Below are 23,471 nucleotides of genomic sequence, written 5' to 3'. Positions count from 1 at the left end.
ATTCTTTTCTCCATGAGTGTTGTTACAGTTTTTTGAATGCCCTGGGGGGTCTGCCTGTGTTTTAGAGCCGTGAATAATGAATGAAAAGGATGTGTGGGATCTGAGGGGAAGCAACTCAGCTTTTGCACTCGCAGCACTGCTTTTCTGAAATCTCGGAAATCCTGGGACCCTCACCACATGGTTGCTCCTTCCATTAGCTGCACACTCAGGATGCCAGCAGGGGCTGGGAAGAAGCAAGCGTCAGCTGAGGAGCTGCTGACCTCTGCAAGTTGCATAGCCCATGGAACAGAGCCTACTGCCCTTCTGGGTCTGCTGTGGAAAAACGCTAATCCTCCAGTGCAGAGAACAGACCATGCAAGTTCTGCTTGGGTCATGTCCAAAGCAGGAGAGAGATGGAGGTCTAGGAGGTTAAGGAGCCAGATGCTTTGCAAGAAAGGTTTATGAAGCTTATGGCTTGAGTAGAGAAGAGGTCACGGGCTCACAGCAGGAAGAAGCGTGGCTCAGAAGAAAGCACTCTTTCCTCTTCTTTGTACTCTGTGCAGGAGTGACTTTACTTCCCAAAGGCGTTGGAGGGATAGACAGAGGGTGGGTGCAGGAAAGCCTGGTTTGTCCCAGAGAACGGATGTGAGAGGCAGAGTCAGCAACAAAACAGAAGAGTCTCATGGAGATGTAGAGGACTGCCAAATATCACAGTCAGGTTGATGGGCAAGAGCAGAAGTCCCCCTGTGTGACAGACTTCTGATAAAGGTCCTTAGGGGGAATAAGGATATAAGGACAATAAGGGGGAATAGGGACAGAACATGGTTTTATTCAGTGAAGAGTAGTAAAAATACTATTTATCATTGCTTTATCTAAAAATTAAGGTAAATCCATGATCAGGAAGGCATCATGACTGTCCCTCCAGCTGCTGTTTACACCAGGTCATGGGCAGACAGGCAAAGGCCTGTCAATAATACTATTGTGCCTTTATGCAGCTGTGGGGAACACATGCCCTTGTTCTCTGTTCCTGGGCACGTTTGACATCAGTGTGCATCTTCAGGCTTCCAGCTCAGAGTCAGGTCACCAAGGATCAGCATGTACTCCCAGGAGGGGACTTTGGATGCTGCAAGCATTTAAGGTCTCGCTAGCTGGACCAGGCACTACAGCTGTAAAACGTGGATTGTGCAGTTTTAAAGACCCTATAGAGAAGTTCCCTCAGAGCTGTTATCTACATTGATAACACTCATAGCTGATGAATGATGAATATCCCAGGAAGCCAAGAGGGATCTTGGGCTTAAAGCCAACCGCTGAATTTAGTCTCCCAACAGCAGGAGGTAGGTGGTAGCAGATGCTGTCTAAACCTGAGCTAGCAGCGAAACCTTCATGTCCCTTTGACAATAGGTTAAAGCCACCAAGTATCTCCAAAATCCAGAAAAAGGAATAACTGTAAAATAATGAAGGTTTGCGCCCTGAGCAGTCTGTGGTTTAGCTGTGCGACAGCGTAGAGCAGGGGTGGGCACAGGTCTGTCGTGGGCTCGTGAAGATGCTTAGCAGCCATAAGACTGCTGCATTGCAATATGGCTGGGAGCAAGCTCCACACTAGAGGATGCATATGGAGGTTTGGGGATCCACAGCCATCTTTGTGCCTCAGTGACAGCTCTATCTCCTGTGGCTATGAAGGGAAGATGCATAAGAACCTGTAGGTCTGCAAACATGTCAGCCAATAATTTCATATACGTTCATGATCCATCTGAGCCTGAGAGATTACAGACAAAAGCATTTGCAGGATCAGAGCTCTACTATTTACATGGAATTTGCTGACAAAGAATGAAAATCAGTACAACCTTATTCCTGCATTTCATTTGTGTTTGCTTGAGTAATTACCTGGATGTCTAATGCTTTTTCCTTTGCTAGCAATGGCAAGACTTAACCAATTCCCTTCTGTTTTCTCTTAAGCTGCTAGGTGCCACAGCGATTGAGGACAAGTTACAAGATGGAGTCCCACAGACAATTGAGACTCTTGCCAAAGCCAACATTAAGATATGGGTTCTTACTGGAGACAAACAAGGTAAAGGGGCTACAGCTTTGGATGTTTCCCTTCTCTCCCACTGGTGGATGGTTCTGCTAAGACCCACGTTCTCATTCTTTCTCCTTTGATAAACTGCACAGAGGACAAATTTACCGGTCTTTTCTTCATTGCCAACCAGGCTGAACTCCAGTTATCTGTAATTAGACCAGATAACTGTAGCTAGTGCCTGTTCTTAATTCCTGTCCTGAGCCTGGAAGCAGTGTGAAGGCAGCATCCTTTCCTTTGGAGAGATGACAATGAGCATCCCATTGTTGCTCTCATATGCTGCGAAAAGGTATCAATTTAGTACAGTTGACCATCCTGGTGGAGAAGGTGGAAAAAAATCTTGTCCTGCTTTCCAGGAGCTTTAATGCTAAAGTGGATGTTGGGTTGGTTTTTATTTGGTTCTGGCATTAATGATCTAGAATAGAAATGGAGGAAATATAGGCTTTTGGAGAAAGCATTAAATTGGGAAGAAATGAGAATAGACTCCAACGAATTGTTTTGGAGAACTAGCAACTTCACTGAAACAATGGTGTTTCAGGGAGGCCAAAAGTGTTTACAAATAATTTCATCTAACACATAATTTTTGAGAAAAATGAAACTTTTCATTTTGCCATGTTCCAAAGTGTAGTAGTTTTGCTTATGAAATACCAAAATACTCATTCCTCAGAATTTTCTGAACAAAATCCCTTACAAGAAGGCCTTACAAAAAAATGCCTTCTTCAGAACTATAGTTTGGGGCTTTTCTGGGGGTAGGGGTGAGGAAAGTTAAATATTCTGAAAAAAATCTTTTGAATCAAAATGAAACTTTTTTTGTTGCTCCAAGTATGTTGGCCAAAGGGTGTTTTCAGCTTTTTCATTTTAGTAGAATTATTTTTTTCTGTGGCCTTGTAAAGCCTAATTAAGGGAGATTTGCTGCTACATCCATCAGGGTGACTCTTCTGGCTCTCTAAAACTGTTGGCTCTGAAAGGCTCAGAGCTGTTTTCAGTGAGAAAGGGAGATTTTGTCTTGTGTGTAAAAAGGCCACAAAGGTGCTGTGTGAATTTGGGGCTGCTAAGATGGGTCATCTTCCTCGTTTATCTTTCCCAGAGACGGCAATGAATATTGGTTACTCCTGCAACTTGCTGAATGATGACATGGAAGATGTTTTCATTATTGAAGGCCACACATCTGATGACGTACTTAATGAGCTGAGGTAAATGGCTGAAATACACAGCTTCCTTGCTGCACACTGACACTGGAATGGAACCGTATTTGTAGTTTGTACTGTTTCATCTTTTTTTCCTCTGGACCTTACTTCATGCAGTTCATTCAGGTACCTTAGGTAACGAATAGCTGGCTCCCTGGAAGATCGAGCAGCAACATAGTGTAGAATTCTCCTCTGAGAATAAACTCACAAGCTTCTTTGTCCAAGAGCTCAAATCTATGTAAATGTATAAGAAAGCAGAGTCAGCCAGGCAACATCAGCTGATGCTCAACAAGCAATCTGGACCCACAAAGCCTTTGGTCCCAGGCTTGAGCTATGCTGTTGTTCTACTGCTATTGCTATTCCTCCAGACTGCAGTCCTTTGTCTGGGTATGGTCTTTTTCTAGCATTATCTGGAAATTTGCCTTCCTCCGTAGCCTCCTCAGTAGACACAAGTCCTTACGTATAGGTGGAAAATGGGAAAGTTTTTCAGTCCCTTTCTGATGAAGTAGGTGGTTGTCAGACAATAGGCACAGAAAATTGGGATGCCCTTTGGAATATGGTTCTTCGTGGCACTCAGATGGTTTGTTCGACTTCAAATCAGCACAGGATTAGCACACACTTCTTAGAGTTTCAGAACCGTGTTGGTGGTCTGCACAAAAACCAGCAGCTAAACCATGCATGCTGTTGTAGGGATACAGGGAAAATTGAACTAAACTATCAAAGGGAAGCATCGATTTTATATTTTCATGAAGTTGATTTAATAAAAAATATGTATCTTTACAAGCTTTTCATTATTATTCTGCATTTTTTTTAGGAATGCAAGGAAAAAGATGAAGCCAGACTCCTTTCTGGACAGGGATGAAATCAACATTCACTTTGAAAAATCTTCAAAAAAACCAAAAATTATACCTGATGAACAAGCAAATGGGGTGTACGGTCTGGTTATCACTGGCCACAGCCTGGTAAGGAAGGTTTATAGCCATGTTAGGGCTGAGTTCTCTTAGCAACTGACTGTGATAGGGACATATTGGAAGTCTGAAAATGCTTGCAAAATTTAGCTCCAGAGGACTGGATTTTTATTTTTTTTCCTAATTGAAGATTAGGTTCAGTGCCTATCTGAGACATCAAAGGTGATAGGCAAGGTTTCAGAAAACTGGAACAGGGAAGAGCTGGCCCTGATATTAGCCAAAGAGGAGGGGTAAAGTAGCTGGATAAATTTTAATTTCCAGAAAGATACTAGAAAAATAATCCATCAGTTTATAGATGCATCAAGAAGATAAGATAACATCAGACATGGGTTTCAAGTATACCAAGAGCACATTGTAATAAATATATCTGATAACAGATATATTTAACAGATAGGATATATATCTTATAACTTAACTAATGAATTCTTTGATGTTCTCTCTTATGATGTTCTTTCAAGCAAACTGAAGTAATACAGTCTAGACGGAATTGTTAAGTGACAGATGCAAGACTGTTTGGAAATTATGGCTCCTAAGGGCTCACTGTTGATCTAAAACAACAGCTAAGTGGCATCTGCAGGAGGCTATCCCATATCTATTTGATATACAGTGTTTTCATTAACTGCTTAAGAAGAGACAGATAACACCAGGCTGGGAGAAACCACAGGCATGATGGAGTTCAAGATTAGATTTGAAAACAATTTTAACAAATTGGAGAAATACTTTGGAAAAATGGAGAATGCAATTCAGTAAGTACAAATGTGTTGTTTCTCCACTTTCACGTAATCGACTACACACATAAAAAATCAACGATATATATGTAAGAGCATAATTTGTAAGACTTGTGAAGAAAGCCTCCCGCTTCATTTGGCATCAGTAAAGTCTTAGCTGAAATAATTCAATTTATTGGGACCCTTTCTTTAAAAAAAGGTAGACCAGCTAGAAAGAGTACAAAGAAAACTCTAAGAGTGGTGGTCATGCATGATCTGGACAGCATAAGGGAAAACTGAGAGAGTTAGGATTTCTGAGCCTAGAGAATACTGATCAGTCCTGGTAATACTCTTCAAATAATACCAGGTCAACAAAGGAATGGAATTAAACTGAGACAAGGGAGTTTGGGATTAGATGTCTTCCTGGTCAGAATAGTGAAGCACTGGAATAAATTTTTCCATCCTTGGAAATTTTTTAGAACAGGTTAGAGAAAAAAAACAATTTAGTTAAATTTCAGCCTGTCTGGGAGGAAGGCTTAGTCTAGATGGGGTTTATTTGTCTGTTGTATTTTGCTTTCCCCGATTGCCAGGGAAGCAAATAGGTAGAAGTGGGAAGAGCCAGGAGGCACCGCCTTTCAAAGACAAGATGCTTCTGTTCCCTGTGGTTGCTACCTCTCCTGATGGCAGTCCAGCAAATTTAACTCCCAACTCTATGCCAGCCCAGCAAGTTACTATTAAAAAAAAATCTCATCTTGCTCCATTTTTGGCTTGTGTGCCGTGTATACAGACCCTGCTCTAGAGAGGATGCTTTCAGGCAGTGTCTACTTTGTCAAGTAGCCTCTCTCCCTCTTTTACTTTTGCTCACTCTTTAACTCCAGGGCCTTAGTCCCCTTTAGATCCCCACTGCAAAACAGACAAGAGGTCTGTCAAGTTTGGTGCATCTGCATGGGTGAATCCTCTGGCATCCCAGCCAGCTGCGAGCCCCTCTCTATTCCTATTCCAACCCTTCAGCCTGCAGGACAGACCCTGAGTACTGTGCTATAAGAGCACCACTGGCAGTGGTGACAAAGCTTTCTTTTTATTCCTGGAAAACCACATGCTCACCCACACCCTGGCAAGGACATATGTCCCTCGCAACGAAATGCAAATCTGGGCTGTGTGGTAGCAGCCAGCCCACATCGCCTGCAACAGAGTGGACACAGCCAGTCTCACCAAGACCATGGCTTTCTCCTGGGGGTGGACCACAAGGACCGTGTGGATAAAACTATATGTTATTTATTTATTTCTACGAACCTAGAGCTTGAACAAAGGTGACAGTGCTGACACTGTCCCGCTCAAACACAGCATCTGTTCAGTGCCGTATCCCTGTGTGCAGATGGGTGGGATGGCAGCACTGGGGCTACGCACACGTGTGGTCTTGCTTAAATAAAGCGAGTGAACAGAAGCACATCAGCATCTGTAAGGGCATCATCATACTAATTGATTTGTGTACAGTACCACTAACATACTACGTGATAACATTTTGCCAGTGCTGTGTGGCGAGGATGTTGTGGGACAAGCCGTCTCTAACAGCAGCGACCCACCGGTACTAAAGCTAAACCATGAAAAGGTCTCTCTTGTTGAGCAAGCCTGCCTGCCGCTGACGGGAGGGAAGCGGGGGCGCTGGTGACTCACAGCTCTCTGTTTCAAGAAGAAAGGGTATCTGGCCTAAGGATTGTCTGCCTTACGCAGAAAGGGCAGTCGGCCTGCTCTAATGGCTCTGTGGAGGAGAGAGCCCTGTAGACTCCTTCCATGTATGTCTACTGATAATAGATACCAAAGCACAGAGCCAAAAAGCATGATCTGAAAGAAGTATGAAAAGCCAGCACTGCTCCCTCCTCCTTCCACGGAGCTGAAGGGGTGACCAGACATCCAATTTTCCCTGTGCTTCCTGAACAGAAATAACATGTCTGACTCATTTAAAAGTTCAGCACTCAGAGCAAAGCTGCCTTCTCCCTGGTTTTGTGTTTTGCTTTGTCATGCCCACCTGACCTCAGCCTTTTCCATGTTTGGTTGTTTGTTTTTTTTAAGTACTCCCAAATTGAAATCTTTTCTATTTAATCCACAGATCTCCCAAAGCTCAAAAAATAAACAAAGAGGGATGAGTAGAGGCTGTCTGTCATGGAGATACGCAAGGCTGTCTCAGGCCCAGCAGCAGCTTTGTTAATTTAGTGCTCCTGTTGTTGGACACTTCTGCTGCACTGTCAGGATACATCAGCCAGGGCAGCTGTTGTGCAAATCCAGCTGTGGTGCATCCAAGGTGTACATTGCATGGCATGATGTTGTACTGTAGGGATGCTCCTGGCAACCAAACGGACGGATCCACCTAGGGTATCTCACAACTTCCTTCTGCCGAATGGAAGACCGAGCTCAGTTCTCATTTCCTTCCCACTGCAACCTCTTTGTCAGGCCACCAGTTGCTGCCAGTCTGACCTGAACACTCCCTTTGCTCCTTCTTCTCAGGCTTATGCGCTGGAAGGGAATTTGGAGGTGGAGCTGGTGAGAGCCGCCTGCATGTGCAAAGTGGTGATCTGCTGCCGGGTAACACCACTGCAGAAGGCCCAGGTGGTGGAGCTGGTGAAGAAATACAAGAAGGCTGTGACCCTGGCAATCGGCGATGGCGCCAATGATGTTAGCATGATCAAAAGTGAGTGATGGGCGACAGCTGGCTTGCTTTAGCAAACTGACTCACTGAGGTATTTGCTGCCAGCGGTGGCTAAGCAGCAGGAACACATATCTGAGTGCCTTCCATACCACCCTCTCTGTGGCATCAAGTGGCTGCGTCCCAAGTTTTGGCAGGTTTCTACAGAGCACTGTCACTATAGGGTACTCTATGGGCTACTTGTGTCTCCTGCCTTCCAGGACACACAGGGGGGCTCTTTGCTGTGCTCCCACCTCCAGGATCGCAGGAAGCTATGGCTGCACTTATTGCCTATTTCTCTGTTTCTACCTTAGAACAGACAAAAGCCCACTGGGGCTGTGACATGTCCACCTGTGTGTCTGCGACACGTCCACCTGCGTGCCTGCATGGCTACCATCACAATGGCAATACAGAGAAAAAAAAAAAAAAAAAGTTTGTTTTAGAGAGGGCCTGTCTGCAATGCAGAAAGAAAATCTTCTTCCCTGTAAATAGTCTGTATAATGTTACATGATTTTTTTTTTTAACAATTCCATGTGGTAGGGCCAATTACCTCCCTTGAGTTATAAATCATGGGCTTCTAGGCCTCTTTATCCTTGAGCATCATTTGATGCTGCATTACCTCAGTGAATTCATGAAAAAAAATCCCCTAACTAGGCCTAATTAAATTAAGATTATTCAGAAGGGCCTATTGCTAATCTTCCTTGTGTTAATTTGCAAGAATTGATTAAGTGGAGCCTTTTAATTAAGAAAGAAAAGGCTAAGTAGGGAGCTTCAAGGGAGATAAGTCAGGCAGTCAGTAAAGAAAGGATAAGAAAAGCAAGTTAAAGTGTACATGATAATTAGAATCTACCCCCTCTCCCCCCACAATATGGTTGGGACTTTGGGATTTTATCAGTTCAGTGTTCCGTGGAAACCCCTGAATCTAACCAACCTCCAGCCATCAAGATTGTTCTCATTAGTTAATGCTGTATAATTAGCTGTCACATTAAACTTATGTCCATGTTTAATAAACCCAAGTCACTATTAAAAAAAAGACGTGACTCTTCTATCTAATTATTTGATTGAACTTATAAAGCCTAGGAAATGTAAAAAGGCTACAGTCTGCCTTGTAGCACTGTGTCTGAGAAACCTATACGGAGGTTAAAGATTTTGCTTGTCTGAGGCAATATTTTAAGGCAGCTGGAAGGACGTGCATGCACGTAAATACAAGTAACAGGTAAAAATAAATTAAAGTTATTTTTTCATAATAGCAGCTGTTGTGAACATCAGCCTTTATGCTGTTGGAAAACATTCATAAAGGAAACATGATTTGTCACTGAGGGTGTAACTTCATTCAAATAATACAAGCACAGTTACTGGCGATGTATCACCTCAGCCAAAAACATAATGCTGCTGAAAGAATTAGTGCCCCAAAACACTATTATTTTTTTAAAAATAACTTTACATATGAGTTATTTATGAAGGCTGTGAGGGAATTAACACAGTGTCCCAGTGGAGGGGACTCTTCTAAAAAAACAGGGTGATGAAAATTGTCACTGTAATGACATGATCAATAACCTTCTTGTTGCAGCTGCTCACATCGGGGTTGGCATCAGTGGCCAGGAGGGGATGCAGGCGGTCTTGTCCAGTGACTTCTCCTTCGCACAGTTCCGTTACCTGCAGCGCCTGCTCTTGGTGCACGGCCGGTGGTCCTACATCCGCATGTGCAAGTTCCTCAAATATTTCTTCTACAAGAATTTTGCCTTCACGTTAGTGCATTTCTGGTACGGCTTCTTCTCTGGCTTCTCAGCACAGGTAAGTCCAGCTTCTCTTTTCTCATGGTCATGTCTAGCATTTTCAAGTAAAGTATCTGGAAACATTTTAAAAGGAAATAAACTAAGCCATCCTCCCCACTTCACTGAATGGCACACAGATCTGTCTCAGAATCATAAAATCATAGAATTGCCTAGGCTGGAAGGGAACTTTCGGATCATCGAGTCCAACCATCAACCCAACTCTGACAAAAACCATCACTAAACCATGTCGCTAAGCACTACATCTACCCAACTTTTAAATATCTCCAGGGATGACATTCCACTACTTCCCTGGGCAGCCTGTTCTTCATCTGTACGAGTATAGAGCAGATATTGCTGCCTTCAGTGTGCTGCTGGTACAGGATAGATGCCTGGAGATATTTAGGTACATTATGAAGCACATAGGTACCTCATGGGGTTTTCAGAAGTGTTGAAACAGCCATCAAACAAGGATACAGATTACAGAGGGGCCCGACCAATTTGGCGCAGATCCATGTGAAACCTGTGCTTGCCCTGTTAACCCACTTGAAGCAATCAGTTTAACCCCAGGACGCCTGCAAAAGGAACAAATCTCCTGCAGTGAAAAATCTCCCAGCAGTTTAAGAAAAACCAGACTCCAACCCCAGACCCCGGGAAGGGCAGATAGTATGCGAACTCCTGCTCCCTGGGGCTGAGGGTGCCGGGGTGCTGCAGGGCGGTGATGCTCTCCCCAACGGCAGCTGATCACGGTGCCGGGCAGGAGACAGATCCTGCTCAGGATCACCTTGTACTTTTGGTCTCAGTAGCGTCTTGAACCAAGATGTTCCAGCATATAATTGTGTATTTATTTATTTTTTCTCCAGACTGTCTACGATGAGTGGTTCATTACGCTTTACAATTTGGTATATACTTCCCTCCCGGTGCTAGGAATGAGCCTCTTCGATCAGGTACTGTTTCTATCACCACTTGGATTTTTTTACATGGGTTTTTTTCTCCAGGTGCTTTGAGCTGGTTCCATGAAGCAAAAGCAGCTGACTGTTTGGCTAGCTGTTGTGATAGTTCCTGACATAGTTTCCTGCCAGTGAGACCTGAGAGCACAAAAAAGGAAGCACCAGGGAGGAGATGTGTAATATTTAGCCTGTGGGTTTCAGTGCATGATGAGACTGTTGGGTTAGGCTGTTGTCTACAATAAAAACTGCCTTTGCAATTTTCCCCTGAAGTAGTCACATCTTACTAGCTGTGTTCCTGAATCCTAACTAGTGACTTTTTAATGACCACACAGAACAATTAATGAACCTGAAGCCAGGTTTTCCATGTTCAGCCTTTCTAGGGGAAGTCCTCCTGCAGGAATCTCACATACTATTCTATTACTATGCTATTACTGTTCAGCAAGACATAGGAGCAATAAAGCTGCTCCTGTATGCCTTTTACAACTTAAATAGTAGGAACTTGCTGCTCCACAATGGTTCACAGTGTTCAGCTCTGGTCGCTTAAGGGATCCAAATGAGACAGCCTTGCCTGCGTGTGGACCCAGTGGAGGTATTTTCTATCTCTGAACTTCCAGGCAACTCTCAGAAGAGCAGACCATGTAGTCTGCTTAACATGAAGTGTACCTTCATTTTTTTTGCAGCACTTGTCAGCTTTCTCAGCAAAAGAAAGGTGAAATTAAACACAGAAAAATGTGTCTAGGTGACCTTGGGATATGGCACACTCATCAGCACAACTGCGTGAATTGTGTGTCAAGCCTTTTCTCATGGAAATGCATGTCACAGGGCCATGGCAACCCTAAGTGGTCTTGTGTGGTTGGTTGGGTAGGTCCCAGCAGATCTGACCATCTTCTGTCTACTTTCAGGATGTGGATGATCGTTGGAGCATGCTGTTTCCTCAGCTATATGTGCCTGGCCAGCAAAACCTCTATTTCAACAAAATGGTGTTTGTCAAGTGCATGTTGCAAGGGATCTACAGCTCCCTCATTCTCTTCTTCATCCCCTATGGGGCCATGTACAATACAATGAGAAGTGATGGGAAGGCCATTGCTGACTACCAGTCCTTTGCACTGATGGCCCAGACCTGCTTACTGATTGTGGTGTCTGTACAGGTAAGGCATCCCAGGTAATGTTTTTAGGAATTAGTTGTTGTTTTATGAAGGCAGCATCTGGAGGGCCGCTTGGAATCTTGACAGCATTGTATTTGCTGCTGCATCTTGCATTCTTGCAAAAAAACCACCTCCTTTGACACCAGATTACTCTTCTCAGTTCAAGAGAACGACAGATTTGTATGTTATGAAAGATCAGGGTGGCAGGAAAGCAGAGTCTTTGCCTTGGGAAGTTAACAGTCATAGCAGACGAAACAGTTAATACTGGGAGTAGAGAAGGACTCATTCCAGTTTTATGGGATGGGTTTGTAGCACGGGACTGTCTGCTATCAGGCAGTTATTTATAGGGTCTCCATCACAAGGCTGTCTCTGTAGCCTAGCCCCATGCATGATGCAGATGGTAGAACTGCACTTGCTGGAAGAAATAGCTTAAGACTTGGGTGGTCCAAAATTCAGACAGTACTAGGAGGATAGGAGAAATTTCTCACAAGAAAAGCTAATCAATCCTACCTCCCTAGATGATGTTTTCTGCTCTCTGAGGTCTTGTGGGCTCCTTCTCCTAATTTTCAATGCTAGAGCACAGCTGGGGGGCAGGGACAAAAGCATGGCTCATTTGAGCTTGGTATCCTTGTCTCCACTACTGCCCACTGGTGAAGGCTTGAGAAGAGTGCAACAACAGGGCAAACGTAGTAATGCTTGTCTTGAATGGCCTCCCAGCATCCTATGATCTGTGTTTTAGTATTTCTTGAGACTTGAATGAGTAACAGACTTGGGACCAGGGGTACAAAGAAGAGAACAAGATATCTATCTGTGTTCAGTGCAGATCTGCTAAATTATTAAGGTGCTGACAATAGCTGTGTCACTCTGTTCTTTCAGATTGGCTTGGACACGTCTTACTGGACAGTTGTGAACCAGTTCTTCATCTGGGGCAGCCTTTCTGTTTACTTTGCGATCACCTTCACCATGTACAGTGATGGCATGTACCTGATCTTCACAGCCTCTTTTCCATTCGTTGGTAAGCCCTAGGACAAATCTGGGTGGCACTCAAAAGGGGTATACTGCAAGGCTTAAATCTGTTGAGAATTTATAGTACATCTAGAGGCAATAACCGAATATATTGACTGCCTTTTATACAAGAAATATCAGGGTATTTCTGAGGGCTGCTGGGAATGCTTATTTTGGATCCCATCCATCCAGGTGAATGTGTGCCACATTCACTACATTGCATAAGAATGCATATTCACATGCAGCCACAGGAATGATCCTTTAAATAAACCTATTGAGCTGGCTGGAATGTTTTCTACTGCTCTTTTATATTCTGTTTCCAGGTGTCTAATTTTGTTTGCAGAGCATTTGTTTGCAGAAGGATGAGTGCTCTTTTGTAAATAAGTTAACATGTTTGTACAGGAAAGGATACAAATACAACATCCAGTTAGATACGAGAAAAATGCCACATGATTACGGTGTGAAGCCTGTCTGCCTTCAGCCACGTTAAATGGCAATTTCCTAACACAAGAAAATAATCCAGTGATGACCAGGTCTTTGGAGTTGCTCCACATAACAGATTTCTGAACGCACACAAATGGTGAAGGATAACAAAAATGAGTCTGTCTCTTAGCAATTCATCTGTTTTTAATAGCTTTGTGCATCCATAACCAATATTGATGCATCATTGTTACGACACTCTACTTTTGAAATCCCAGTGCTTTCTGTTTCAAGTGTCAAGTTGGTGTATTAATCAATGCCTTTTTTTCTGCATGAATTGTTAAGCCAAGGCTTGTTCTGACCATCTTCACTGCAATATCAATGCTTGGCCATTTTAGAAATATCTGAGCTGCAGGTCAGTTATTGCAATGTATTTTCCAAGCAGATGGTCACATCCACTGTAAGACGGCTTTTAGTATCAAAAGTGATGACTGAAAGAATACAGTGTCTGTTCAATTTCCAGAGGCAGATGGTAACTCACCTGCCAGGGATACCTCTATCTGCTGCTCTGTTGATATTACGTGGGTCAAATTAGGCATAATGCTGAGTGCTGCTTAGGAAGGTCTCAGACTGAAACCATTTTTAAGGAAAATGTTTCTAGTTTGGGCTCAGACAACTTGTTTACTTTAACTTCAGTGGAATTGTATTACAGCAGAATTTGGCCAACTGAAAACATTCAGCAACTTTACTGCCAACAACAGCATCAGTAAGCCTTGTAGTGAGGGTTTTGCAGACTGTTTGTTCTATCTTACATTCCTTCAGTTTTGGGGGAGCCAGAAGTAAGAAATTTGGTTTCAAAGAAGGTGGCAGTGTCACGCCAGCACATGGCAGTTGCTCTGCCAATGCACCCATTAGGCCATGCAGACACCCAGAGCAATGCGTGCTCCTCTCACAAAGGGCTGTGATCCTATTGTCTACTGGCTGGTCAGAGTCAGTACTCCATATCCTTCAGGAAATGGTGCTGGAAAGTAAGAAAATAGTGTTCCTCCTTTTGGAGTGGAGTCCTGGGAAAAGGTGAGAGTGCTGGACTGCTGATGAAGAAGGTCTCTTGAGCATTTATATCAGTCCTTTGCAGTGATTTGGCTGTTTGTAAAAAGAGGCAAACTGTCATTCACTCTGACATCCTTGTCTCCCTGGGTTGTTGCTGCAGTTGAGTCTGGACATTGCATTTTTCTTTGCTCATCTCAGACACTGATATTCATATTGCTGTCTTCTCTACAGCAAGTTGATTTCAGGGTTAGAAATGGTGTCTACTTTGAATTGTGGCCTGTTTGACAAGTGCTTTGGAATCACAGAGGGTGAAAAGTTCAGGTGAATGATGGCGAGAGTGTTGCTGTTATGGTTTTAATCATGCTTTTGTTTTCCAGGTACCGCTCGAAACACCCTCAGCCAACCAAACGTGTGGCTAGCCATCTTCCTCAGTATCACCCTCTGTGTGCTGCCTGTTGTTGGCTTTCGATTCCTGAAGGCTCAGTTAAAGCCAACTCCCAGCGATAAAGTAAGGAGATACCTTATTTAACCAGAAATCCTGCTTACTACCACCTAAGCTTACCATGGAGGCGTATTGCAGGGGCCTGGCATTGCTCAGAGTCTGCGTCCCTGTAGGTGGAAGTGCTGCCATCCGTCTGTCCCCTGTTCCCTTGAGAAGGAGGACTGAATTTGGGTTTTGTCACAGTTCAAACCATCTGCAGCTGGGGCCAAGGGCGGAGATTTAGATGTGGACTGGATTGCACCGGAGCAAGGAAGCTGCACTATTTTTAGGTGCAGGTTTTGAGTGCTGCGGCTCCGTGGCAAAGCAGTGTTTCAGTCCTCCCACCCTGCTGCCGTACGGTGTTCAGCCTGGCAGAGGAGAGCCCTTCACCCTCCACCCAGGTCTATGTGTTCTCTGGGGATTTTTTTGACTTCAGGGTTTACTTCATTTGTAGCCAATGGTTATATGGCCCCCTCTGAAGCCAGCTGCCCTCCTCGGGAATACGAAGATGAGGCCACTAGGGCAAGGAGAGGTCGGGAGAAAGGGAGTGGACAGAGAGTGCACAGCTCACTACAGCCAATGGACCCCTCCAGAAGACCAGCAGAAACACAGCTCCCCGGGCTGGCTTCCAAGCAAGAGCATCTGCTAAATGCTGCTGCCACCTGGTGCTTCCTTCCTCTTCCTGCACTGAGCTGTGAGACAAGTGTGAGCACAGCCCCAAGGACATGCTCCTCAGTGGCTGCCCTGATCATCCTTGGGGTGTCTGTGAAGCTCCCCAGGTGCTCCAGAACTGTCGGAGAATGAGTGAAGGGGAATTCTCAGCTCTTGCAGAGAGAGTAGGTGGGTGCTGGAGAAGACTGCCAGGTGGTGAGGTCCTCAGGACACCGTTAGAGGCAGTTCAGATGTGTAAAAATGGGCTCAGTTTACCCGTCAGTTGAGTAGAACTCCAACACAACTGTGGCCCAGAATCCCAGCCTCAGTGCTTGGGTTGAGTATCTCTCTCTAGTGTCCAGCTCTGGAGCCCTCAGCACAAGAAGGACATGGACCTGTTGGAGCAGGTCCAGAGGAGGGCCACGAAGATGATCCGAGGACTGGAGCACCTCTCCTATGAAGACAGGCTGAGAGCTGAGGGCCACCTTATAGCCCCTTCCAGTACCTGAAGGGGGCCTACAGGAGAGATGGGGAGGGACTGTTTGCAAGGGCACGTAGCGATAGGACGAGGGGGCAATGGTTTAAACTAGAGCAGGGTGGATTTAGATTAGACATTAGGAAGAAGTTCTTTACAATGAGGGTGGTGAGACACTGGCACAGGTTGCCCAGAGAGGTGGTGGAGGCCCCATCCCTGGAGACATTCAAGGCCAGGCTGGATGAGGCCCTGAGCAACCCGATACAGTAAAAGATGTCCCTGCTAAGCACAGGGGGTTGGACTAGACGACCTTTAAAGGATCCTTCCAACCCAACACATTCTATGATTCTATGAAAATTACTTTATTTTTCTACATCCTGAAGATGAGTGTTTGGGTTTCCTGCTGTACCAAGATCCCCATCTGGAAGTAAAAAAGGAACTTAAGTACAAGACTGAGTCTTAGAGCTTAGCCAAGAACTGTTAGTCACCCACTTAGTGGATGTGGAAAAGGCTGTGGATGTTGTTTACCTGGATTTTAGTAAAGACTCTGACACCATTTCCCACAGCATTCTCCTGGAGAAACTGGCTGATCATGGCTTGTATAGGTGTACTCTTCGCTGGGTAAAAAAATGGCTAGATGGCCAGGCCCAAAGAGTTGTGGTGAATGAAGTTAAATCCAGTTGGTGGCTGGTCACAAGTGTTGTTCCCCTGGTGACAGTTCTCTTTAATATCTATCTACAACCAGGACAAAGGGATCAAGTGCACCCTCAGGAACTTTGAGGATGACACCAAGTTGGGCAGGAGTCTTGATCTGCTTGAGTGTAGGAAGGGTCTACAGAGGGACCTGGACAGGCTGGATTGATGGGATGAAGCCAATGGTATGAGGTTCAACAAGGCCAAGTGCCGGCTCCTGCACTTGGGTCACGACAACCCCATGCAGCGCTACAGGCCTGGGGAAGAGTGGCTGGAGAGCTGCCTGGCAGAAAAGGACCTGGGGGTGTTGGGCGTCAGCCAGCTGAATATGATCCAGCAGTGTGCCCAGGGGGCCAAGAAGGCCAACGGCATCCTGGCCTGTATCAGGAATAGTGTGGCCAGCAGGACTAGGGCAGTGATCGTCCCCCTGCACTCGGCACTGGTGAGCCCGCGCCTTGAGTTCTGTGTCCAGTTTTGGGCCCCTCACTGCAAGAAAGACATTGAGGTGCTGGAGCGGGTCCAGAGAAGGGCAACGAAGCTGGTGAGGGCTCTGGAGCACAAGTCTAATGAGGAGCAGCTGAGGGAGCTGGGGGTGTTCAGCCTGGAGAAAAGGAGGCTGAGGGGAGACCTTATCGCTCTCTGCAACTGCCTGAAAGGAGGGTGTAGCGAGGTGGGGGTCGGTCTCTTCTCCCAAGTAACAAGTGATAGGACAAGAGGAAATGGCCTCAAGTTGCGCCAGGGGAGGTTTACCTTGGATATTAGGAAAAAAATTCTTCACTGAAAGGATCATCAAGCATTGGAACAGGCTGCCCAGGGAAGTGGTGCAATCACCATCCCTGGAGGTATTTAAAAGATGGGTAGACATAATGCTGAGGGACATGGTTTAGTGGTGGTTTTGGCAGTGTTACGTTGATAGGTTAGGTTGACTCAATGATTGTAAAGGTCCCTTCTGACCTAGACGATTCTATGGTTCTGTGATTCTGAGAACCTACAGCTGCCACTGTTCCAAACAGGAAGGATGGGAGTCCGGGGCTGGGGATTCTGCTGAGCTGCTGGCACTCAGTGATGGCCTACTGCCTTTGACAGCCCCTTTCTGAAAAGATGCCTGTCCACAGATGGTCTCAGTGGCCGCATGGGAGCAGAGAGCCCAGTACCTGCAAACAAAGTGCATTAGTTCTTTCCATTCTGCCAAGGAATATGAGAACCTATTGATCACCATTCTCATTATAAAAAGCTTTTGCATTTTGGACATCTCCTTTAGTAGCCTGTTTTCTAGATTAAGTAAGCCAATTTTTATATGTGTCCTTATTTGTTTTCTGGACTTTTGACTGTTGTTGAGATGACCCCAATAACATTGGGGGTTATTTGACTGAAAAGAATATTTTCTGTCAAAAAAATTTTACTAAAAGAACCGTAGTAATACCCCAACCAAGCCATTGGAGAGCTGTGAGGAACAATACACTGAAATCATCTCCACCCAAGGATTACAGATGACACTTCCATTAATGCCTTTTAGAATAAGATTTGCTTTTCCTTTTACCAGGCTGCCATCCTGTGCTGCCAGCTCCACTCCTGCTCTGCAGCCCCTCCTACCACCCCCCTGTTTTGTCAGTCATTTTTGGCTTTGGACCCCTGTTTCTGTTTCCCTTTCTTTGCTCCTCTTTTACCGTGCTTGAGAACAATGATGCACTTCCCACTTTTTCCATCTTGTTTTCTAATTTCAGGTCCTGCTCAAGATCAAAGAAGCCAAAAAGAGGCCACCTCCACCCTCACCAAAGAGACGCCTGCGTCGGACCAGCACCCGCCGCTCTGGCTATGCCTTCTCCCATCAGCACGGCTTTGGAGCACTCATTATGTCTGGGAGAAACATGCGGCCAAAATCACCTTTTGCCACAACGGGAACATTTTCACCAAATAGTGACAAATATAAACACAAAGTACTATAAAAAAAAAAAAAAAAAAGAAAAGAAAAAACCCCAAACAAACAAAAAAAATCCACCAAAACCCCACCAAAGCAAACCAAAGGGCTGTCAGGAGAGGAGGCTGTGCTTCCTGCAAAGCACCTAGAGCTCTGCCTTCCGGGCTAGCAAATCAAGGACTTGGGCCTTTCTTTTCACCCACATCCACGCTCTGACTCCAGCTTCTCTTCCAAAGACTTGTGCTGCTCCCGGGGAAGGCGGGCAGGGTGAATTAGAGCTGGTTTATGGTATCCCAGAAGGCCTCCCTGGAACAAGAGAGAACATGCTGCAGGAGGCACCTCCGCTCCTTGAGATTGTTCATAACGCTATTTTTTATTTTTTTTTCCTCCCTTTAACTACATACCTCAGAGCAAAGGGAAGTCGATATCTTTCTCATTCACGTGCCTTAGTTTCTGTTGTGAATCCACTCTGGGCTGTATTACTGTGGCAACAGTATTGACGCCAGGTGTGCCTTAGATCCAACCACACAACCCCCAAGTCCCCAGTCTTTGTAATTTGTGTAATTTTGTAGCCTTTTGACTGTACACGGGCACTTTGGAAGGCATGAGCTGGAAATCACCTCCCTTCCAAGCTTACAGTTAATCCAGTTTCTCAAGAGATGGCCAGTGCCCAAACACCACCCTCTTCCCGCGTCTGCAATCGGAGAGTGCTGCAAGCTCAGAGAAACCCTTAGTTGGTCAAGCGACAAGGACTTGACGTTCATCAGCCTGCCCTGCTTTATCTGCATTGCAAACCTGCTCTTGTAAAACATCATTGTCCTCAGAGCCCTCTCAGGTTTTGTAGCTGGGCACCAGCCATTTCATTTAGACTTAAACTAAAAGGGCAGAAGCAGCTCAGGCTCCCATATGGATCAAGCCATAAAATCTGGCCATGAGATGCCCATATCCTGGTTAGGTCCCAACTGAGTTGCCAGAACCAGGCGCCTCTCCCACCATAAGTGAGGCACAGACAGATCTGACTTGATGGAGACCACCCAAGCAGTCTCAGAGGCAGAGATGCTATTTCATGGCTAGCTCAGGGTGTCCTGCCCTTTACTCCACCGGTGCTGTAGCTCAGAGCAAAGGGTGGGACCTGGTGGCTCCCTCCCTCTCCCTGATGAGCGCTGTGGGCCAAGTTTCAGAGGCATTTAGTGCTCAGGAACCTCCACAACCTCTGTGCTGGCTAATACTTTATTTGGGAACGGCTTGTCACTCATGAGTTGCAGAGAGCTGAACATCCTACCAGCCTGGCTGCCAGCAGAGGGACCTGAGATGCACAGACACAGCCAAAGACACAGCGGATCCTGTGAGACTGGGATTTGCTTACTGTTTTGTTCACCAGCTTCATAATCAGCGGGGTTACTGAGTGGAAGGCCAGCGTGGCAGCCTGAGAGCCTGTCCTGCCAGCACTGCTGAGCTGTCTAAATGGAGCTTTGCTGTCCAGAGGAATAAGCAGTGCTGACTGGTTTGTGGTTTTTCTTCTTTTTTTTTTTTTTTTGGTTCCTTTATACAAATTTAGGCTCCTTTCCTTGTTTTGAATTGGATTTTTTTGCACAGCAGCCATCTGGCATTTATTCGGAACTCTCTGCCTTGAGTCTCTCAGCTCTCGGTGCGGGCAATGTATGATGGCAACAGGCCAGCCATGCCCCTATTTCATCCATTCTGCACCTAACACCTTGCTGCCCGCGGTCCAAGTTTCAGCTGTTACTGTATAAGATTGTTTAAGCTCTAATAGAAGGTTTAATCTCTGTGGGTATAACTCGGCACAGAAAAAACCTGTCTGGTGCACCTGCTGCTTTGCAAACTGTGGTATTAAATTTCAGCTTAGCCAGCGCAAAACTAGAGCTGGGACTGGAACCAGACTTCAGCAGCCAGGAGCTGCTTGCTAGGGAGAGAGCAAATTCTAATCCAGTGATCTCCCCTGCAAGGAGACACCTAAGTAAAGTGAGAGCCTGCACCCTGACTGGGGAAACCGCTGTGATAGTCGGTGCTTGTTGCCGCCCTCTGATTTACCGTTCACTCTGCAGAGGCAGTCATGGCTTTCTGATGCAGATTATGCCTTTCACAGTCAGCCTCCCTGGAGCCGGAGGAAAAAGGAGAATTTATGCAGGTAGGCTGACATCCCCATGGTACCCAGTCTGGGCTGGACCGAGAGCCCTACCAAAGCTGTTTCTAGCATGTCATGCAGCAGAGTAAAATGCAGAGCAGCAGAAGCAGACCTTCTGCCGGCAGAGCAAGGCATCTCTGAGACTGTGTCACTCTCCTCATTACGGTTTACGTGCAAAGCACTCACCTTCTGGCCAAAGGGAACTTGCAAATGCTGCATAGGACAACTAGGGGATAAAAGATCTGCTCGTGAACTTGCGCCAGATACAAATATTTCAGTGGTTTGACAAGATCAGCATTTGAAACATATCAGCTGACAGTGATGTCTGTCCTACATCACTCCTGATTTTGTAAAATAATTTTTTTTTTAAATAAAAAAATATTGGGATGACTGATTGCTTGCCAGTATGCCAATTTCTCAAAGGAGACTACCACCAGATGCATGTGTTGATCCTGGACCTCCTAAAGCGGGACGTGGGGGGGTCTGTGGGAGGACAGATCTGAGACGCTGGTGCTTCTCATGCTGCGAAACAAAACAAATTCCCAAAGTTTGACTTCCTATTCGGGGACGTTTTAAAGAGGAAACTTAGAAGAAACGTCAGGCATCCTTAGAGGATGGAGGCGCGGGGGGGGGGACGAGGGGGAAGGCGGGCAACGCCGAGATCCCGCCCCGCCGCCCGGCTTGTAAACAGCGGAGCGGGGCGAGCGGCCGGTAAGGGGCTACGGGGCGGCGGCGGCATGGGGGGGCTTCTCCGTGCCCGGAGCTGGGGGGGGTGAAGGGGTGGCAACTGCCTGGGGGGGCTTGGTATTTCTTGGTTCCGCAGGGGTGGGAGGGGTGTCAGATGCCTGACAGTGGTAATTTATGAAGCTCTTGGATTTGATCAATATATATCAAAAATTAATCCCTGAAATTTTTTTTTTGCTTTACCCTCCCCCCTCTTTTTTTCTCATTATTCCATAATACAGAGGGCCATATAGTGCTTCTGCTGTAGCACCAGCGGAAGTTATTGTCCAGAGAAGCCGTGGATGCCCCATCCCTGGAGGTGTTCAAGGCCAGGCTGGATGGGGCTTGGAGCAGCCTGGTCTAGTGGGAGGTGTCCCTGCCCAGGGCAGGGGGTTAGAACTGGATGGGCTTTAAGGTCCCTTCCAACCTAAACCATTCTATGATCCTGTGATTCTAAAGATTTGCCAGCCCATCTGGCAGCAGTTTCAGAATCAAGAATGATAATGCTTTGATCATAACCAGTGATGATGACTAAAAGAGGGCAGATTTAGACTAGATATAAGGAAATTTTTTATGCTGAGGGTGATGAAACACTGGTACAGGTTGCCCAGAGAGGTGACAGATGCCCCATCCCTGGAAACATTCAAGGTCAGGTTGGAGGGGGCTCTGAGCATCTAGTTGAAGGTGTCCCTCCTCATTGCTGGCAGATTGAACTGGATGACCTTTAAAGGTTCCTTACAACCCAAACTATTCTATGATTCTATGATATGGTTAGTTTTCTTAGACTGTAGCAGAGAAGGGCTTAGAGCATGTTCTCTCTCGCCTGAATCCAATAGGATGACATGTAGAAGCCTCTGCTGCTAATAGTGTGGAGGTGCTTTTGGGCAGAAGCACCTCAAGGGTGTTTCTCATGGCTAAGCACTACACCTGCATTCCTGCTAGGCTGCCCCGTGGCTCTCACTTTATCAGTGTGCATCCACACAACTCTCTTCCACTGCCCTGTAGCTTGGAAGTCATTAGTCGTGAGCAGCTCTTACGGAATGGGAGGGCAAAGGAGAGCTGCTTGCTTGCCCTAGGTTCTCCAGCTGGACTGATCCTCAACAAGGTCTGTTGCAAGTAAAGGAGCCATCTGAATAATGAGCTGCGATAATTACCAGCTGTAACAAAAACAGCATAAAGGATACCTGTGGGCAGAGGTGCTGTGTCCTATAATCCCATCAGACCACTGATAAAGCTGTTCTGATGGTTGATTTTTTTTCTTCCCCTCTAATTCTCAACCTAAATGTGTTCACAGTGCATTTATTCTCTTGTTGTTGTGCCAGCACTATCCTTTTGCTTCAGCAGTTTTGTTTGTCTCCAGTGATATATTTAGAGAGCAATCCTATCCGCTCTCTGCCTGCATTTGGCTAGGCTAAACAAGCCAGGCTCTTAAATTTCTTCTTGTTTGATAGGTTTTCTGTTTCCCCCAGGCCCTTTCTGCACCTGTTCATTTGAGTTTATCATTTTTAAATGCGGGTGACCAGAATTTTTTTTGTATGATGCTACTGTCGTCAGTGCCTGTACAATAGCACTGGTATTTCACTGCCTTGTCTGGACTGCACAGGCTTTTGTTGCGGCCTCATCATCTCTGTGATCCCTAATGCAGCTTTTGTGGTTATTTTTCCTATCTTTACTGTAAAGTGTTAGGTTGATGGTTGGACTCGAGGATCTTAAGGGTCCCTTCCAACCTAGACGATTCTGTGATTGATTCTATATGCACAATTGTTGGCTAAATTGCGTTAGCTAAATAAATACCTGTCGTCTCTCACTATCTTGTGCCCGATAACGTGGGGAGGAGCTGAAGTCATCATAGCACAAGTCTGTGCATGTTAATGCTTTAAACTACTGTCTTGTCCTCAGGGGCAAGCTTTTTCCATGAGGGCTGGAAAGGACTTTTTACTGCATCTACTTATGCGTCGGCCAGCGTAAATACGCTGTAGTGAGAGAGCTGACATTCCTTCTAGCAAAGCCAAGTTCCCAGCCTCAGCTCCCTGTGCGGGACCCACCTCTAGCCCTGTCCTGATGATCGGGTACTGGGTTGCTGCAAGGGTGGACATGATGCAGGGCTCAGAAGGAGAGCACAGAGCCCTGCAGCCTGGGCTTGACCTGCCAGTGCTTCTGGCCGTGGCTGCAGCTCAGCTGCTCTTCGCTTTTTCCAAGGCGAGTCTTCTGCTGCCCTACTTCTTATAATTCACGCAGAAGTAGAGAGTGTTTTTCTCAGCCTGGCACTGTTGGAGGAGCAACCTCCCTCCTGTCGCTCCCAGCTTGAAGGGAAGTGGTTTTCCTACCCCCTCCCTGTCTCTCTTTGCCCAGCCTGCCTCTCCTGCCGGGTGGAGCTGGCTGTTCTGAGCTGTCAGCTCCCTGCCTTTCCGCACAACGCCGAGCCCTCTGCCAGACTTTCCAGCTAT

The 23,471-nt window shown here is 45.9% G+C and overlaps 2 protein-coding genes across 5 annotated transcripts in view; both read left to right on the top strand.

Moving 5' to 3' along the window:
- Positions 1 to 20,640, top strand: part of LOC134508666 (phospholipid-transporting ATPase ID-like) — a 91,159-nt gene extending 70,519 nt beyond the window's left edge. For all 4 annotated transcript variants that reach the window (XM_063320548.1, XM_063320547.1, XM_063320549.1 and 1 more), the window contains 10 exons: positions 1,936 to 2,047; positions 3,141 to 3,246; positions 4,055 to 4,202; positions 7,418 to 7,601; positions 9,166 to 9,389; positions 10,231 to 10,314; positions 11,220 to 11,465; positions 12,339 to 12,477; positions 14,315 to 14,445; positions 17,962 to 20,640. In XM_063320548.1, the coding sequence (XP_063176618.1) occupies positions 1,936 to 2,047; positions 3,141 to 3,246; positions 4,055 to 4,202; positions 7,418 to 7,601; positions 9,166 to 9,389; positions 10,231 to 10,314; positions 11,220 to 11,465; positions 12,339 to 12,477; positions 14,315 to 14,445; positions 17,962 to 18,183 (1,596 nt within the window). In that variant the 3' untranslated portion in view covers positions 18,184 to 20,640. The remainder of the gene's footprint in view (positions 1 to 1,935; positions 2,048 to 3,140; positions 3,247 to 4,054; positions 4,203 to 7,417; positions 7,602 to 9,165; positions 9,390 to 10,230; positions 10,315 to 11,219; positions 11,466 to 12,338; positions 12,478 to 14,314; positions 14,446 to 17,961) is intronic.
- A 329-nt stretch (positions 20,641 to 20,969) lies between these two features.
- Positions 20,970 to 23,471, top strand: part of RUSC2 (RUN and SH3 domain containing 2) — a 62,286-nt gene continuing 59,784 nt past the window's right edge. The window contains exon 1 of the mRNA XM_063319676.1: positions 20,970 to 21,012. The gene's annotated coding sequence lies outside the window, so the exon portion shown is untranslated. The remainder of the gene's footprint in view (positions 21,013 to 23,471) is intronic.

This window comes from Chroicocephalus ridibundus, chromosome Z (assembly GCF_963924245.1).
Source record: "Chroicocephalus ridibundus chromosome Z, bChrRid1.1, whole genome shotgun sequence".
NCBI classification, from domain to species: Eukaryota; Metazoa; Chordata; class Aves; order Charadriiformes; family Laridae; genus Chroicocephalus; species Chroicocephalus ridibundus.
The sequence above is the reverse complement of the archived record's forward strand: the minus strand, read 5'-3'. Positions and strand labels throughout refer to the sequence as shown.